At 54.2% G+C, this 16,849-nt stretch overlaps 9 protein-coding genes across 9 annotated transcripts; 4 read left to right on the plus strand and 5 right to left on the minus strand.

Moving 5' to 3' along the window:
• Nucleotides 1-7: 7 nt before the first annotated feature.
• On the plus strand, nt 8-2,888 carry BO82DRAFT_340360 (phosphate transporter). The gene is made up of 5 exons (XM_025633506.1): nt 8-519; nt 587-694; nt 753-1,084; nt 1,148-2,106; nt 2,233-2,888. The coding sequence occupies exons 1-5, from the start codon at nt 466-468 to the stop codon at nt 2,670-2,672; spliced, it is 1,893 nt and encodes a 630-aa protein (XP_025489635.1). The 5' UTR covers nt 8-465; the 3' UTR covers nt 2,673-2,888.
• A 45-nt stretch (nt 2,889-2,933) lies between these two features.
• On the minus strand, nt 2,934-3,987 carry BO82DRAFT_356408 (uncharacterized protein). Its single transcript, XM_025635716.1, has 2 exons — nt 3,855-3,987; nt 2,934-3,788 (listed from the first exon to the last, which is right to left on the minus strand). The coding sequence occupies exons 1-2, from the start codon at nt 3,919-3,921 to the stop codon at nt 3,136-3,138; spliced, it is 720 nt and encodes a 239-aa protein (XP_025489636.1). The 5' UTR covers nt 3,922-3,987; the 3' UTR covers nt 2,934-3,135.
• Nucleotides 3,988-5,707: 1,720 nt separating this feature from the next.
• On the minus strand, nt 5,708-6,808 carry BO82DRAFT_249647 (uncharacterized protein; the record flags this gene model as incomplete). The annotated part of the gene is made up of 3 exons (XM_025630863.1): nt 5,708-5,885; nt 5,982-6,447; nt 6,574-6,808. Coding segments are annotated over 3 exons (879 nt in total), but the record flags the coding sequence as incomplete, so codon positions are not given.
• A 249-nt stretch (nt 6,809-7,057) lies between these two features.
• On the minus strand, nt 7,058-8,218 carry BO82DRAFT_356409 (uncharacterized protein). The gene has a single exon (XM_025635717.1). It carries the CDS (start codon nt 8,102-8,104, stop codon nt 7,388-7,390), a length of 717 nt encoding a protein of 238 aa, XP_025489638.1. The 5' UTR covers nt 8,105-8,218; the 3' UTR covers nt 7,058-7,387.
• Nucleotides 8,219-8,301: 83 nt separating this feature from the next.
• Nucleotides 8,302-9,571, minus strand: BO82DRAFT_356410 (DUF1772 domain-containing protein). Its single transcript, XM_025635718.1, has 2 exons — nt 9,237-9,571; nt 8,302-9,164 (listed from the first exon to the last, which is right to left on the minus strand). Exons 1-2 carry the CDS (start codon nt 9,304-9,306, stop codon nt 8,701-8,703), a joined length of 534 nt encoding a protein of 177 aa, XP_025489639.1. The 5' UTR covers nt 9,307-9,571; the 3' UTR covers nt 8,302-8,700.
• A 693-nt stretch (nt 9,572-10,264) lies between these two features.
• BO82DRAFT_393869 (uncharacterized protein) lies at nt 10,265-11,257 on the plus strand. Its single transcript, XM_025638700.1, has 2 exons — nt 10,265-10,331; nt 10,388-11,257. The coding sequence occupies exons 1-2, from the start codon at nt 10,329-10,331 to the stop codon at nt 10,808-10,810; spliced, it is 426 nt and encodes a 141-aa protein (XP_025489640.1). The 5' UTR covers nt 10,265-10,328; the 3' UTR covers nt 10,811-11,257.
• BO82DRAFT_366810 (uncharacterized protein) lies at nt 10,970-11,367 on the plus strand (the record flags this gene model as incomplete). The annotated part of the gene is made up of 2 exons (XM_025637059.1): nt 10,970-11,257; nt 11,305-11,367. 2 exons carry the CDS (start codon nt 10,970-10,972, stop codon nt 11,365-11,367), a joined length of 351 nt encoding a protein of 116 aa, XP_025489641.1.
• A 1,011-nt stretch (nt 11,368-12,378) lies between these two features.
• Nucleotides 12,379-13,816, plus strand: BO82DRAFT_393870 (uncharacterized protein). The gene is made up of 2 exons (XM_025638701.1): nt 12,379-12,484; nt 12,563-13,816. Exons 1-2 carry the CDS (start codon nt 12,435-12,437, stop codon nt 13,551-13,553), a joined length of 1,041 nt encoding a protein of 346 aa, XP_025489642.1. The 5' UTR covers nt 12,379-12,434; the 3' UTR covers nt 13,554-13,816.
• A 424-nt stretch (nt 13,817-14,240) lies between these two features.
• On the minus strand, nt 14,241-16,165 carry BO82DRAFT_404292 (flavin-containing monooxygenase; the record flags this gene model as incomplete). Its single annotated transcript, XM_025639429.1, has 2 exons — nt 14,241-15,484; nt 15,550-16,165. The coding sequence occupies 2 exons, from the start codon at nt 16,163-16,165 to the stop codon at nt 14,241-14,243; spliced, it is 1,860 nt and encodes a 619-aa protein (XP_025489643.1).
• Nucleotides 16,166-16,849: the final 684 nt, after the last annotated feature.

Here is a 16,849-nt window from a genome sequence, read left to right on the forward strand (position 1 = left end):
CCATTCACCCATTCACCCACTCACCTACTCACCCACTCACCTACTCATCTCTTCACCATCGCATGACGGGGCCTGAGCTTGACCATGGATAGTCCTAACCTTGACTACATACCTTGTAGTGCGTGCCTGTGGACCTTTTCTTACCTTCATTCACCTGGCCTTCAATCGACCACGCCACCAAACTCCAATCCAATAAGCGCATCCTGTAAATTGTTTCCACTCTCATTAGCTTCGGTTTCCTCCGTTCCTCCTCCTCTTCGCTGTTTTGCCATCGCTTCCCTCGAGGTGCACCTCGTCAGATTTTTTCTTCATCTACCTCAGTCCCCTGCTTTGGGGGCCGCGATCCTGCAAGATCTCTTTGCATTAGGCTCTTCCTGCTTCATTATGTCATTTGGCTAAACGTGGTTTCTATCTCTATTTCTGCCTTTTAATTGATACAGCTTCTACAGCAACAAGTCAATCGCTATGGGCAAGCGGTGGTACAAAACCGACCGTGCGCAAGACTTTGATCATGAACAGGTACAGCTTCAAATGCATTTACGAGGAGAAGTGTTGAGACTGACCTAGAGTCTCTACTTCCATATAGGATCGTCAGGTTCGGATGCGCCAGGTTTATGAGACCATCGATCGACAAGCATTCCAATGGATCGTCGTCTTTGTCGCCGGGGTCGGCTTCTTCCTCGACGGCTACACAGTATGCTTCGCCTTTTGATCTTCCCAAGGTAACTAGTCACTAATGGCAATTGTTTTAGCTCTTTGCAAGCAACATGGCTTTCCCGATGATCTCCTACGTCTACTGGCGCGATCAACTATCGTCTATGCATGTCACCTGCATTAATATCGCTACACTTGCCGGCACACTCTTTGGGCAGGTTTTATTTGGATACCTCGCGGATCGCTACGGACGGAAGAAGATGTATGGGTTGGAGCTGATTCTAATGATCACATCCACCCTGGGGGTTGTGATGGCCTCCCGAGGCGAGAACGGCAGCATGAGCGTCTACGCATGGTTGCTCTGGTGGCGAATCATTGTTGGAATTGGGGTAGGAGCTGACTATCCGCTGAGCGCGGTCATTACGTCTGAGTAGGTGTTCTCACTGTTCTATCAGCTGACCTACTGCGTGCGATCATGCTAACAGGCGGGCAGGTTTGCGCCGACCAAGCACCGTGCACGCATGATGGCTTCGGTTTTCTTCATGCAGCCTCTTGGACAGGTCGCCGGGAACCTCATCGCCATCATCATTATCACCATCAGTCGCAAGCAGGGCACCGCGGATCTAACTCGCACGGTCGACATCATGTGGCGCTGGGTTATCGGCATCGGAGTCATCCCGGGCGCCATTGCGACCTTGTTTCGTTTCGTGATCCCGGAGTCTCCTCGTTTCGTGCTCGAGATTGACGACGACCCTGTTCAAGCTGAGTTCGATGCCACCACCTTGTTCGACGACTTCCACGCCAGCTCTCCATCCACCTTGACTGGCTCTTCTCCATCCGGCGAAGACTCCGCAAGCTGGCACAACTTTTCAATTCCCGGCATCTCGCTTACTACAATCACCGCTGGGGAGAACGACGAAGACGACGAAGACCATGATACTCAGCGCTCTCCCTCCCAGACCGAGATCTTGCAACCTGCCACTCTGAACTCCCACTGGCACCTGACTCGCCGGGATATTCGCCAGTATTTCTGGATCGAAGGGAACTGGCGCACCCTTGCCGCCACCAGTCTTGCCTGGTTCTTCCTGGATTTCAGCTTCTACGGGATCAGTCTCTCCAGCCCGCAGTTCCTGGCGAAAACGTGGGGGTCCCTCCACCTCGACTCTTCCGCCCCTTACTGGAAAACCGACGACCGTCCCGGTGCCAGTGTTTACAACATGCTCCTCGCCAGCTCCACCCACGCACTCGTTATCCTCAACAGCGGCAGTTTTCTCGGTGGAATTCTTCTCATCCTGGTGATTCACAAACTCGACCGTACCGCCCTACAGAAATACATGTTCCTCGCCCTAGCCGCGTTGTTCATCGCTCTCGGCACCATGTACATCACCGTGCACCAGGAAGGAGCCACCGCCATAACCCTCTACATCATCGGCCAAACCTTCTTCAACTTCGGTATGTTTTGAATTTTTCCTGTCTCCATGCCATATGCCCAGCAACCCACTCCCCCACTCCCCTCGCAACATAAACCAACCACCTATCCCAGAATCAAACACTCCCACTAACACTCAAAACCCACAGGCCCCAACGCAACAACCTACATAATCCCGGCTGAGATCTTCCCGACGCGCTACCGCGCCACCTGCCACGGCATCAGCGCCGGCGCCGGCAAACTCGGCTCCATCCTCGTCCAGGTGTTCTCGGCCTACTACAACTTCGGCACCGGCGAGGGCGACGGCCCCACCATCCGCCACGGCTGGATCCTGATCCTCTTCAGCGTGTGCATGGTCCTGGGCGCCGCCGTCACCCACTTCTGGATCCCGCCCGTGCAGCGCGGCGCCGCCTCCTCCGATTCATCCTCTTCGCGCGGAAAGCTCTGGGGCGGCCGGACCGAGACCCTGGAGACGTTGGCGCTGGGCCGGTGCGGCTGGAAGAGTCGGTATGCGGCCAGGGCGGCGGGCGGATCGGCGGATGTGCCCCGGAATCGGATCCATGTGCGCCAGAGGGTGGTGGTCACGTAAGGTATTTGATGGTTCCACTTTCGCTGATTGTTGTCTTTTTTCCCGCCTCCTGGTCTCGAGACACTCTTTACTCTCTCTTTCATTTTTCTTTTCTTGTACATAATTATTCATACCCAACGCTTGGAGATCTTAAGGACATCTCTGTACCTTTTTTGTATGTTGCATAGTACACTGCAGTTGGATCTCAGGATAGTGTAAAACAAGCTACATTCCCACACCGTGGATACTCACAGTCTGCTACCCCACAACCACGTATGAAGATAATGAAGAAAAGAAAATGGTATTTCAAAAGTATAAAGGGAAAAAGTATCTCCAACAACCTCCACCCCCTTACGTTCGCCCCAAATCCAAACGAAGGAAGGTTATTAAACACTAGATACACTAAGTATACCAAGAACAAGATAATTGACCACCGAACTCAAATCCCACTAAACGGGTCACTTTCCGAAAGCGGGGAGAGAGCTTAGTGGTTCTCCATGTGAAGGTTATTGTTGACCTGACCGGCCTGGTGGTCCTGCATCGAACCGGAGGCCCCCTTGCTGGTGTTGTCGTAGGAGGAGTAATCGTAGTCGTCGACGTGGTGCTCGTGCTCGTTGACGCCGGAGTTGTGGTTCTCCCAGGTGTTGAAGTTGGCGCTGTGGTCCTTCTCCTGGGCGGCGTCGTGGTGGAGGTCTAGCTCGCTGGCGGGCGCGGGAGCCGGGTGCGAAGCGGGAGCCGGGGCCGGAGCCGGGGCCGGAGCGGGGGCCGGAGCGGGGGCCGGAGCAGGAGCAGGAGCAGGAGCAGGAGCAGGAGCAGGAGCAGGAGCAGGGGCGGGCTCAGGGATGGGAGCTGGGGCCGGTGCAGGCTTATGACTGGGAGGGTAGGCGATCATGTTGTTATCGCCGTCGATGTCGTTATCGCCGGACACGCCGCCGATGTTGACCGGCGCGCCACGACGGCTTGGGACATGAGCAACTTCGGGGGCCTTAGCCTCAGGGACCTTGGCCGCAGGGGGGTTGACAATCTGTGCCCCGTCGGAAACGCTGTGGGTATCAGGAACGCTGCTGTGGGTGTCCGGGGTCTCGACGCCGGTGGCAGGGGCAGCATTGGTAAGGGCGCCAGGTATCGCGGGGATGTCTTCACAACCGTCAGTTTCTCTGTTCTAGAAGGTATGAGGGGATGGTGGTATCGCGGTTCACATACTATTCAGAGGAGCGGCGGCAACCATGCCAGCAGCGGCGAGGAGAGACAAAAGAGCGGAGGTCTTCATCTTGAAGAGTTGGAGGTTGAGGTGAGCGATTGAGGTTGGTAGAAAGGAGTGGAAGGAGAAGCTGGCTTGAAGCTGATGAAAAGGAGATGGATGTTGTGGGCTTGACGGCGACTTTATACCTTTCTTTCCATAAGAAAGCTCGGGTTTGGGTTTGGCCAACTGTGACATGTACGATGGATCTATTCTTGGTGAATTGGCGAAGGCTATCGTGTGCTCATGACCAGGAGAAGTGATCGCTAATCCTCTCATGATCTGTCAATGCAGTGGAGAATAGGGGGGTGTGGCTTGGTTCTCCAGATGCAGAGTCCATGCTACTGCAGGGACGAACTTCTCGACCGGCGCATTCCCCTGGCATATTTGACAGGTCCCATGTTCGAGGTCTTCGATCCCGATCTGACATATCCAAACAAGTCATGATGCCAAGGATCCAGCCATGATCGTCGACTTAGCCTTTTCCGAGTGACCAGGATGGTACACCCTTGACCGAAACTGGAATGATTGTTGCTGGTGTTCCATGCGAGTGTTCCGCCAGGGTCTGGATCCCGCAAGGGATACCGCCATTGGCACCGATCCTATGACATGGTGCATGAACTCCTGCCGATATCTACCTTTTTGGGGAGCGCCCCTGAGAGCTGTCATACTCCACACTCAATAGCCGCACTGTCCTATGCAGGTGGCTGGCTGTTCGGTTATTCAGCCGATGGCGTGCCGGCGTCAATTGGAGGTAGGTATTCTGAGTTCAAATGGGTTATATCCGGATTGAACATACGGAACCGGTAGTGTAGGAGTTACATGCGAGACGAGACATCCGACTCGAAAATGATGATTCGACAAGCTTCGGTGGATGGAAGCGGGGCTTCAAAAAAAAAGATCGTCGGTTCTGGGAGGTGTTTTGATCGTGCTCTGAGGTTCGAAGTCTTCGATCAGGGGTCCAATTCTCCTGTAAGAGCACCGTATATGCTGATCAAATTTGAATACAGCCATGAAAGCCCGCTGAATCGGCTGAGTGTCAAATGAACATGGGACCATGATCGAGGGAGAACAAGAAGCGTCTTTTCGGAAGTTGATGGTTGTCACGGATGGATAGCTAAGTGGGTGTCTCGGTGAGGATATAGTGGATAGGGCCTCAGGCAGCAGCACAGTAGTGGTTACCTCAACGGGATGAAGTTTCCTCCTACCTCCAAAGTCCTTGGACCATTGCATGCAACGATCCGGTTCAGTCACGCATAGACAAGTCATTTCTTGTTTGCACTGGTGTAGTTACATTATCTGAATCACAACTCTCAAGTGTAAATACATGGAGATACACTGATTACCACATCAGTTATCCACTTTTCCCACCTTTCTTCTCAGCTAGATTTCCTGACAATTCAGGCACTTCCCGCCGGATCTTCGACCATGACTGGCTGGAGCTGTCCGAGATAATTCAGGGACTGTGCAGGGAGCCAAATCCGTCGTGCCGAACGCTGACTGTCTCCATGACACGGATCCTCCTGGGAGGCCATAGTTCTCGAAGAGTCCGTGGACTCCCACTGCGAGCAGCTTCGATGCCGGCCAAATCAACATAGGCAACACTGTGCCGGAGCCCACCATCGTCGTTGTAATCCGGGATCGCTGGCTTTCTAGCCGTCTCCTCATCGTCACTCAGTGGAGGGAAATCCTCATGTGTATTGGACGGGGTCAGGGGGACAGAATCCTGAAGCCGGGCACTTCCGCCGATGGTGTAGAGGGCAATGTTTTTATGGCTGGAGGGATAGTTCTGACTTGAACCTCTCTTGGGCCTAACAAATCGAGTTCTGAGAAGCTGGATGAGTGGTGGAAAGGATGGCATGCACGCAGCGAGGAAGTACACCCCAGGCTCGATCTCGGTCCACATGTGCAGAGACGCCGCCTTCCAAGTATCGTCCCTACGTTCAGCGTCGCTGTAAAAAATTGCGAACCGGCAACAGGAGGTAATTAGGCCTCTGTACGAAACATGGCAGATTAGCCCCCGACTCAACGGTAAGCACCGACTATACGATGCTGCAAACGCGTAACAATGGAGTATGTACTGTACTTACATTCCGCCAGTGGCAAATATTATCCCAAGTCCAATCTTCTGAGCATGTGATGTATGCAACCGATGGACCATTGGAAGAGGCAGGACCAACATGGCGACGTCCGTGATGATATTTGGGAAGGACATCCAACGATAGAATGCTTTTGTATCAAAACACTGACCTTTTCCCGGCTTGAAGGGGTCCAGCTGATACCCCACAGGCATACATGCGAACGTGTGGGCCAAAGAAATGGCAACATAGGTCGATGCGATAGTGGCCATGAGGACATAGGTGACGATCCGCTCGTTTCGGGACTTGAAGAAGCGAAGGTAGAAAGCGAGAATTGCCAGCTTGGGTAGAGCTATCGCCAAGCCCCATACCCATATTCCAGCGAAAATGCCTCTCTGGAATTGAATGAGTTTCCAAGGCGCTTCCTTCAAGATCTTGTCTATGTGGTGTCCAACACCGGCGACAGGGATCATCACTGCTCATCGTGTTAGCTATCACGAAACTCGACTCCACCAGCATCTTATCATTGGGAGAAGAAGGCGCCAACAAACGTGAGGTCATAGTAGTCGCAGTGATCTGCTCAGATATAAAATGGCATACTTACCAATTCCTGTGATACAGACACACAGATTGGCCAGAAGGGCGGGAACCATCAGCCAGTCGTCCACGCCCCAGTTTCTTCTCTGCCTCTTATGGGCCCAGAAACGGACAGCCGCGAAGGCGAGTTCCAGGATGATGAACGAGACCGCCGTGGCGATCAGCTCACCGCCGCAATACTCGTTTAGGTATTCTGTAGAATGCTGCTCGCCTAAAAGAGCCGACATCTTGGGTTTGTAGAGACGCGATAGCTTTGTGCAAATAGGTGAGCGAACAATCTGCAGTCTCGAATTTGCTTGCGAGATCGCGTTGTCCCATCGATGGAGAAGGTAGGAAGTAAAGTGAGGGAGTGTTCCTCCAGGTGGGGAGACGGCATCGACAGAGTAAAGACTCACTTGAGCAAGATCTGATCTCACCTGAGATTGTGTGGTTGAGAAGAGCGAAATCTTTGTGTGTTACTCTGACCAGCCTCAGCCTATTATTATCAAAGTATCCTCACAAGCGTGTACGTCACCGGTCTTGATCTAATGCCCATCGATATTCAAGAGTAGTTGAACAGCCAATCAAAGGCAGGGGTCTAACCACGTAGCCTACTGTTTTTCTGCTCACTATGTACTATGCTCGAAACACTGACAACCCCACCCACCTTTCAGCATCGAAAGCCTTGTAGGTGGAGGTCCAGCATATCTCAGTGAAGACAGATCCAGCTACAAGATTTCAAACCAGCACTCACCCACCTGAACTCCATCATAATGCAGAATGCAGACACATTCTCATATATACAGCACACTGAACCCAGGCCACAGAGCCCAAACCACCATCTACTCCACAACCACCGACTTCCTCATAAAATCCGCCTCGATTATCACCTCCTCCCCCTCCGGCGTCCAATCCGTATACCGCGGCTCCGTCTTCCACCGCACGTACCCCATCCTCTCATACCACTCCGCAACAGGAAGGCCTCCCTCGCCGCGGACCCGCTCAATCCAGCGCCGCCGCACGGGGTCCGCGTAGTACGCCTTGCTGACCGCGTTGAGGGTCACGTACCTGCAGCGCGGGTCCCGGCGCGCCCGCGCCTCGACCAGCGCCATCGCGCGCCGGCCCAGCCCGCTCTGCCGGTGCTCCGGCAGGATGAAGAACGACTGGATGGTCAGGTTGGTGCGGTCGACTGTGGCGAGGTCCCGGTCTGGCGGGTGGGCGTACGCGTCGAGGGAGATGTGGCCTGCGTGGATTGTTTCGGCCGTGGGGGTCTGGTTGTTGCTGTTGTCCTTGTTGTCGCTGCTGTTGCTGCTGGAGGTGGAGGTGGAGGCAAAGGCGGAGGTGGGAGCTGGGACGATGTCGATCCAGAAGAAGGATTTGAGGCCCGCGTCTTGCTTGGCGCGCCAGGCGAGGAGGGCTTCGTCGGTTTCGTCCCAGCCGCAAATTGTGCGTTGGTGTTGGAGGGCAGCGTAGTCGGCGGGGTGGTGGAGGTTGATGGGCGTGAGGGTGATGCTGGAGCTAGAGTTTGGCAGGGTTGGTGGTGGGTTTGTTTGGCTCATGTTGCGGGTATGGGGTGGGAGAAGGTAAGGGCTACTAAATAGTATTGAAGTGGTTTGCTTGGTATATCTTGGAGTGACGGCCAAGACACAGATGATCTTGTTCTTTGGTTTCTGAGGAGTAGCAATGGGGCAACTGGAACTACAGGGCGTCAGTGCATACTTAAGTCTTCGGATTTAATTGGGTGGATGAGTCACTTTGCTGAACGGTTTGGGTTAGATGGACCCTCAACTCACACAACGCTTCGTATCTCTAAAAAGCGAGCATGCAATATTTACACTCGATTGTAATGTTAAAGTAAACCAAGCCTCTTGACCCAGACGTCCTATGAACTATAGACAGGTACAGTAACTGCATCCAAACCTAAACATCAAAGGCAGACAAGGTATCAAGGCAGCGGAAATCTTATCGGACACCCGATAAGCAAAGACCTTATCGCGAAGCTTATCGGACTTGTCCGGACACTGGCCAGGATCAAAAATTGCAACAAACTTTCCCAACGATACAACTCGATATGGCCAACTCCATTAACTCCAGCACGAATGCACATTATTGCACCACCTCCCAGACCTAGTCTAAATGTACTTCGACGTAGAAATCAAGCAAAAACCCCCAACCCCACCAACCCTCCCAGCAACGGCAATACCGACCGGGCGGCATTCAGCCAGGTCCACTTCCACAGCAGGCCTTCCACCTCCGCGTCCGCCTCGGGGGTCCAGTCGGCCTCGGTCTTGACCGTGGCCCACTGCGACAGCCGGTCGTTGGTCTTCTTCATCGCCAGGATGGTGAAGGGCACGATGCCCAGCGTCAACCCCGCCGCGAGGCCGTAGACCTTGGAGCTGTGGCGCGCGGTGATCAGGCTCAGTGGGGTGCTCTCGCGCACGCTCCAGGCCAGGTACAGGAAGGTGGAGGCGGTGCTGAGGGCGATGGCCGGGGCGCGCTGCGCGCCGTACGTGTAGATGGTGCGCCACTGCTTGACGACGGTCGAGAGCGGGATCTTCTCCGTGTGGTGGGCTTCGATCAGCGGGGGCACGCCCATCAAGCTTAGGGAGAAGATGTTTCCTGTTTTTGGGGGGTTCGGATTAGTGGACTGCAGTGGTTGTGACACCGAGGCAGAGGATGAGAGTGGCTTACCGGATAGCCAGGCCGCGCCGGTTAGGCCTACGGCTTGGGCGATTGCGAAGCTGGGAGTTGAGGTGCTCATTTTGTCGGTGGAATGTGTGCTGTATATCTGAAAGAGAGATGGGTTTTTGGTTGTAAGGGTCAAGTTAAGGGGAAAGAGGGATGAGGTAGTAGAGGATGTCGGTGCCTTTATAGCTGACACCACCAGTAATCCATGACGACATGCTCAAACCTTATGATCCGACATGAGCGGGAAGAAAATAAAAGCTTGTGTTGCAAGTGTGGGACCATTGTAAACAAGAGTACCGTTTGAAATGTCTAGCACTCCTTCAATTTCTCGATAGGAGTGTGATTGACTGAAAGGATGACTAGTTGTCCGTCAGATGGATCTAGCTTGCGTAGGAGTGGCTGGCTCGGGCTTTGCGGAGTTTGGAACGGGTTTTGCCTTGTCCGACACGACAATTTCAGTTTCTGGGGGTTTCCCGCATGTAAACAACACAGATTTGCTAGATGGATTGGATTGCGGTAGACAGGAAGCTTTTATGACAACAGAGAGAAGGGACAAAAACTAGAGCTTGTTTGGTGGTGCTTAGAGGCTGGAGCTTTTATATTTCCTGCTCTAATTAACTCAATTAAGCTCTTCCCAGTCCCCACTTGCCATACAGCGGCAGCCTCCAAGACTGAGAGATCTCTGCAGACTAGGCTCAGAACCAGTACATAAGATCGCAATTCATCTTATTTGATTTTGCATGACTTACGATTGCTCGTTCTGGTCATTCCAGGGCATATAAGACAATCGCTCACAAAAAAGACACACCTGCGTGCCTTTGAGCCTCTTCTCAATAGCTCCAACTAGAACCACTGAAGGCTGATTGGAAAATGAACAAACATGCAGGCAAATGCCGGTCGCGTGCTTTGTGGTCTTTCGATATTGGTATTTGTTTTTCTTGGTATCCCAGCACGACCTCCAGGAACGGATAAACAACCCCGGCTGATATTCCGGCCAGGGAATGCGGGGATGGGATGCAAGGATACGAAGATGTGTGACAGGAATGACAACCGTGATTTAACCTCCTTTTCTCTACAACTTCGGGAATTGACACTATGGTACAGTGCATTTCACAACCCATCTCACCTAAAACCCATACTTACCTTTCTTCTAGCATGCTCTACCACGACATGCCAGCCGACTTCCTTTCTTAGGGACTGCGACGCGCCTTCGCCCGCTCAGACTACGGCAACTGGCCACCGCGTCACCTACAGTCCAGGTGCAAGGGGCCCACGGAGAATCCAAACCCGATCACCGTCAGAAGCTTTCCTTGCAACTCCCTCTGATCCCACGAGATACTGACACCCTCTTCATTCAAAACGACACTCCCTCCGACGCAGAGTGGGCCATCCTAGGCCTTCACTTTCCCCTTATCCGCAACCTTGAGATTCATACGGGGTATAACGAAGACCTGAATGACAGACACATTCCCTCTCACTGGCCCCTCTCTCGACTGCTGATCAGCTCCGCTTCCGGGACTCTCACTCAAACCCCATTCATCCGCCAGGGACGGGTCTCTCATCTGATCCTCGACTAGACCAGCGGCCTCCGTTTCGAGGGCCCAGACAACCTGGAGCTGCAACGTAGACACAAGGAAGCTACTTCTCGTGGGGAGGCCGAGCCAGTATACCTAACGGTCCACAAGGGCACTCCCGAAGAGAGGGAGATTGAAGTCGTCTTCCTTCCCTTGCTAGTCATGGCCTGGTTGGACGCTAAATACGGAGGGCCCAATTGCAACGAGCTCGACCCAGACAACACACCACTGACGCAGCATGAGGTCAGCCTGCAGACGCTGGAGATCGTCGAGAACGATGCTTTGTGCACTTTCGCCCGCATGACCCTGGCCCTGCCGTATGTTGTCCGGAACACCTCCGCGCTGCACCTCAGCTCCACGAACGGTTGCTGCGAGTTCCAGAAGACCAACGAAAAGATGTTTGTGCAGTTCTTACCACAGATGGAAAGCCTGAAGATCTTGCAACTCTCGGTAGGGGAGGTGTTCCGTGATGAGTCGCACCTGCTAGGCTTGTACAGGCTATTCCCGCGGACTCTGACGACGTTGCGCTTGCGCGGACCGGCAATGCTGACGCAGAGTGATCGGTGGAAGGAGTGGGAGGAAGCTTTTGCATCGAGAACCTTTCTACCAGATTTGAAAAGGCTGTCAATCCAGATGGATCTTTGTTATGAGGATAGAGAAAGGGATTCTGCCAGCTGGCCTTTGAAAAGGCGTACTGAGCCCCCGAGAGAAATACGCCTCGCCGCAACCGCCGCGTGTGCGCGACTCGGTAGGGGAAATGCAAGATTGGGGGAGACTCCGGGTGTGAGTTGTGAGTTCCGACTCCCGCGGGAAGCAGCAGGATTCAGGGGCGGTGTTCAACCGCGGGCTCGGTTGTGCCTACATTGCTTATGCTGGCGCTGCTTACTAGAAGTGTAAGATTAGATGAAGGAATGATACCCCACTCTTGATTTGTCGCACTTCGTTGTTCAGGGTCAACGAACCTAGGGATCAGTAATAGATCGTACTCGTATCATTTTTTTTTTGTTTCTTGGGAGAGGTCAACCGTTCCTGACAACCCAGAATCCACGGAACGGAGCAGGCAACGGGCTCGGTCGTATCCGTATCCCGATACCAAAAAGGTCAGTCCGGCAGCGGGGCTTACGATCTCCGATTCAGCCCAGCGGAGCTAAAGTGCTTTAGTGTTTGGTCGAGTCTTTTCTCGGCCGCTGGAACTGCCCGTTTGACCTCCGTTACGTATGTACTCCATAAGAGATTAGAGGGTAGCCCCCAAAAAAAGAATCCCTGTTCTTGGCTGGCCCAGTTGTCCCAATTGTACCACTTGTAACTACCAGTCGCACCAGTCAAAATCGGATGCGCTAGGCGTTAGGAAAAAAATGGGAAAAAAAAAAAAAAAAGAAGCATTGCAGGAAATGGTCGCAGGATTGGTGACTGCAGTCGGTCAAACAGCCCCGACCGCGCAATGACCGTGCGGAGCAGGGCTGAAGGTACGAATACGATGACAGCGACAGCGACAGCGACGTGAACGATCGTGGGGTTTAAAGCCTTCATAATCTCCCAGCTGCTCCTGAAGAATTACTTCTGACTGTCAAAACTTTACAAGGGTGACACTGGCAGTGACACTGGCAATAAGCGCCCAAAATAAACCATGAGCGTAACTGACAGCGACACGGAGAGTACCGTCTCTAGCCAAAGCAGGTACGTACTGTACATCCACACCTGCACACTGCAACCTCCGAAGTATAACCACATCTCTAACAACGATCCAACCAGCAGACCTACCACAGCGACCACCACCAAATCGCAACCCCAACAGGTCTTCCCGTTCGCCCACCCCCCTCCCAAGTCGACCTCTTGTTTCCGCTTCACCTCGCGCCTTCTGCTCCAAATCCAACAACTCCTTTCCGCCTCTCGCGCGCTCCCCATCCTCGAGATCTACCGACCCTCCAGCCTTGGCAAGTCGATCCCCGGCTGTCCCAGCAAAGTACACAGCCAGGACCTGTACGTCGTCCAAAGCGACGCCTACCAGAATCTTCCTTCGTCCTGCAGCCAAGACACCAGCACCGACAGCCCGGTAGTAGGAGTGATATACACCAACTACTGCAGCGGCAACAAAACCACTAGCGCCGCGACTAGCAGCAGCAGCAACAGCAGCAGCAGCTCCACCGATCACAAATCCCCGTCCTCCCCCTCATCATCATCATCAACATCACCAACAACCAAATCACCACCCACCAACAACAAAAACGCAATCTATCTCCCCCAACTCCAAATCACCCTCCTCGCCTCCCGCACCTCGCGCGGAGGCTACACCTTCCAACTCCTCCCCACATCCTCTTCCTCTTCCTCCAGCACCCAAAAACTCACCCTCGAACTCGCCAAGAAAAAACCCAAACACAAATCCCCGCCAAGATCATCGGCAACAACCACAACCCGTCGGTCTTCGGCGTCTACGACCCCCGACGACGACGAAATCCACGAAAACCACGAAAACAACGAACCCGCCAGTTTCCTCCTTGGCATTCGGAGCACGTCGACAAGCCCCGGCGATCCAAACTCCGGCGATTCTGCCCGGCGCAGCAGCCCCCGGCCCTGGCTAGCCGGCCTCTCGCCCAAGGGGATCAAGGTCCTGCGCGGGGAGCCGCAGGACCAGCTGCGGCGGCGGGTGCTGGCCGCCGTCGGGGTGACCGCGGACCGCATGGATGTGCTCTACACGGTTACCTTGATGGTAGGGATCTATGCGGCGAGGATGGAGGGGTGGGTTTAATTTGTTGTCCCTTTTTTGGGCCGGGGGAGTTTACCTTTTTTAGATCCATAAATCATTTGATAGTCTATGTCCGGGGTTTATTAAACTTTAGCTTGGTGTTAGTGTTGGTGTTGATCTTCGTTTCGTTGTTTGTATTTTTGGGAGTCAAAGGGTTCAGGGTCAGGGACTCTTGCTATCTATCTATGTCGATGATATCCAATTTGAGTCAATGTTTGGAGAGACTAGTGTCATAGAAACTTTCTTTGTCTTTCTCTCCGAAAGGGAATGAGGACGAAGTAGACAACCGGAGAAATAGAAGATCTGGCCCGCCCGTCTTCTCCTCCGCCGCCGCCGCCGGTCCCGAGGCCCGTTTGCTTCCCGCTTAGTCTGCTACGTAGTGTGCAAGTTATGCACAAGGGTCCGTCCGCCTTGCGGGGCTTAATCAAAGGGGGTTGAGGGATTTTAGTCACAGTGCACCATTATACTGTACTCATTCTTTATGCATTGGTATGCATTGGGTAGCACAGCACACAAAATCTCTTTTGGGATATGTCTTGCATGATCCAATTGTGCTCCTCCGACAGAACCTGTAACTTAACGCTTTCTTTTTTTTCTTTGCCCTTTCATTTGCTGCCCAGCTTCTTCCGAGGTAGTACTGTACTGTACTTACTCCCCGCGGTATCTCTCCCTCCCCACATCACATCACATCTACTGCGCAATCCCCTCTTCCAGAGCCTTAATCTGCAACGCCAGCGTCCTTGAGAAATACCGACAGAGGGCCAGATTGCCGCCCATGAACCACAGACCCGGGTGGCCGCTGCGCCGCCAGATAGTGCGCATCTCGCCCTCGGCGTCCATGCCCCAGATGTCGCCGACGCGGTCGGCGACCGCGTCCCCAAAGATCTGCCGCGCCTGCGTGCGCATGTTCTGGTAGCCCGTGGCGAGGACGATCTCGTCAGCCGCGAGCTCCGACCCGTCCGCGAAGCGCAGGCCGTGCGGCAGGATCTCCGTGATCTCCTGGCCGTGCTTGACTTTGATCTTGCCGTCGGCGATGAGCTGGCTCGCGCCGACGTCGATGTAGTAGCCGCCGCCGCGCTGGAAGTACTTTATAATCAGGCCGGCGCCCGCCGGGCCGTCGTCGACCTGGAAGCCCGCGCGCTCGAGGCCGTCGAGCACGGCGCGGTCGTGCTCGGTCTGCACGCGCGTGATCTTGATCTGCTGAGCCTTGAAGACCTCCCACGGCAGACTCCAGAGGTAGATCTCAGCGTCCTCGGTCGGGGGTCCGTCCTCGTCGAAGAGACCCTTCAGGCCAATATCCGTGATGGAGGCGGAGGAAATCACGCAGGTCGAGCTGCGTTGGACGATGGTCACGTCGTATCCCTTCTCGTAGTAGTCCTGCGCGATGTCGTGGCCCGAGTTGCAGGCTCCCACGACAACGGCTTTCTTCTTTTGGGTGGTGGTGGTGAGGTCGCTGGCGCCGGGGAATTCGCTGCTGTGGCAGAGACGGTCGCCCTGGAATGTCTCCATGCCCTTGAAGGTGGGCATCTCTTTCTTGCCTGAGTGGCCGGTCGCCTGGACGACGTGGCGGGGCTGCAGAGTACAGGTTTCGGTGCTTCCGTCCTCTTTGCGGCGCTTCAGCTCGATTGTCCAGCGGCCGTCGGCCTCACTCCATGAAGTGGATTGGACGCTGGTCCGCGTCCAGACGTTGAGCTCCAGAAGCTTGACGTAACACTCTAGAAACTCCGCGAATTTATCTTTAGGCGTAAAGACCGGCCAACTGGACGGGAAAGGCACATAAGGGAGATGGTCCATCCACACGGGGTCATGGAGCACTAGCTGGTGGTATCGCTTGCGCCAGTTATCGCCCACGCGCTCCGCCTCGTCGACTATCAGACTGTCAACACCAAGCATTTTCAGACGGGCGGCCACGGTGAGGCCTGCTTGTCCGGCACCTAATGATGATGATGCTCATTAATTGGTATATTCACGATTTCAAAGTTAGTAGAATGATGCTTACCAATGATCAAGACCGCCGGAGGCTCGCCTTCCAGGTTGCGCTCTGCGTTCCGCCTGTCCTGCCAATTCCTTCGATCTTTGGTCGCGCCATGCTGTGCTCCCAAGGGCCGGCGATGACCGACTCTCTCCTCATGGCCCACCAAGTTTTGGAGCGATGTGAAAAAGGTAAAGATCTTCCATTCGCCATTGACTTCGGCAACACGTACGACACCTGTCCCGCTGATGACGGGACTAGAGACCCTGATGAAGAACTCAACACCTTTCACATCGCCGAACGCGTCGATCGGGCCCACGTGGGGTGTGCGCAGAGCGGTCGATCGATCGACCTCGATCTTGGTCGGCAGCTGTGCGGATTTGAGGAGCGCCTGGATTCGTTCCTGGCCTTTGGCGGTGCGATAGTCCCACGTCAAACAGAGATGGTCCCGCCAGTAGCCGTCTTCCAAGAACAGACTGCTGATGGCCTCGATGTCGCCTTTGCTGAGCGCTGTGTTGATCGTGTCCACCAGCTGGGAGGCGATAGCTTCGGGGTCGACATCGGTAGATGTGAGGGTCGGAGGGAACTTCCCGACGGGGATGTCAACCGAGCCAGGCAGATACTGGGCTGAAGCGGCGGTCATGGTAAGTTGGTGTGTCCCCGTTATGCTCTGGGAGGGAAGAATTGGTGGTGGTGTAGCTGGGTGAAGAAAAAGCGGGGGAGTCACGGAGGAGCTTTTCCGGTGTTGGGGAGAAATGAGGGGGCAGAAATGCCATTTTAAGTCATCGATGAACCCCGCTCCAGACTTCGCCGAGCACCTAGTCTAGCTCTGCGGAGCTGAAAGACTTAGTACTGCAAGCCACGTATCAGTTGCTGACCTTTTGTCCCACCAAGCTGCACTTTGGTTCGTCTTATTAGAGGTTCAGAGGGCGGAGAGACACCCCACGGGTCCACCTGCTTGCCGATCATCGACATGGGGAACAATGCTCTTGTTGTCATTGTCACCTGAGAGACTGGTGACAGCCAATTTTTGAACCATCGAATCCAGGTGCAGATAGTGGGAGGGGACTTATTTCGGCGATCACACCGGATTAAACACAAGGTAAATTGATTGCGGTCAAGGCCGCTGAGCGGGGCATGAATCTCGATCATGCTCGACCCCCCGATAGGAGCCAATTGCTTGAGATTCGCACTAAACACTGCGGAATCAGCAGTCAAGATAGGTCGTGTCGCCTCGTTTGCAGTAAGAAAATTTATCCACTTCGTAAATGAGCGTAGTTGATTAGTGGGGGGAAGCGAAAGGTTCCGGACAGAGAAACAAAACAAT

Source organism: Aspergillus uvarum (assembly GCF_003184745.1).
Source record: "Aspergillus uvarum CBS 121591 unplaced genomic scaffold BO82scaffold_46, whole genome shotgun sequence".
Taxonomy (NCBI): domain Eukaryota; kingdom Fungi; phylum Ascomycota; class Eurotiomycetes; order Eurotiales; family Aspergillaceae; genus Aspergillus; species Aspergillus uvarum.

What these genes read in the sequence shown, in the direction of transcription:
- BO82DRAFT_356410 (XM_025635718.1), bottom strand. Translation starts at nt 9,306, where the DNA reads ATGAGCACCTCAACTCCCAGCTTCGCAATCGCCCAAGCCGTAGGCCTA. An exon ending in CGGCGCGGCCTGGCTATCCG is followed by an intron (nt 9,165 to 9,236) that starts GTAAGCCACTCT and finishes CCCCAAAAACAG; the next exon opens with GAAACATCTTCTCCCTAAGC.
- BO82DRAFT_356409 (XM_025635717.1), bottom strand. Translation starts at nt 8,104, where the DNA reads ATGAGCCAAACAAACCCACCACCAACCCTGCCAAACTCTAGCTCCAGC.
- BO82DRAFT_340360 (XM_025633506.1), top strand. Translation starts at nt 466, where the DNA reads ATGGGCAAGCGGTGGTACAAAACCGACCGTGCGCAAGACTTTGATCAT. An exon ending in AGCGCGGTCATTACGTCTGA is followed by an intron (nt 1,085 to 1,147) that starts GTAGGTGTTCTC and finishes ACAGGCGGGCAG; the next exon opens with GTTTGCGCCGACCAAGCACC. An exon ending in CCAAACCTTCTTCAACTTCG is followed by an intron (nt 2,107 to 2,232) that starts GTATGTTTTGAA and finishes CAAAACCCACAG; the next exon opens with GCCCCAACGCAACAACCTAC.
- BO82DRAFT_393870 (XM_025638701.1), top strand. Translation starts at nt 12,435, where the DNA reads ATGAGCGTAACTGACAGCGACACGGAGAGTACCGTCTCTAGCCAAAGC. An exon ending in ACCGTCTCTAGCCAAAGCAG is followed by an intron (nt 12,485 to 12,562) that starts GTACGTACTGTA and finishes TCCAACCAGCAG; the next exon opens with ACCTACCACAGCGACCACCA.
- BO82DRAFT_356408 (XM_025635716.1), bottom strand. Translation starts at nt 3,921, where the DNA reads ATGAAGACCTCCGCTCTTTTGTCTCTCCTCGCCGCTGCTGGCATGGTT. An exon ending in TGCCGCCGCTCCTCTGAATA is followed by an intron (nt 3,789 to 3,854) that starts GTATGTGAACCG and finishes ACGGTTGTGAAG; the next exon opens with ACATCCCCGCGATACCTGGC.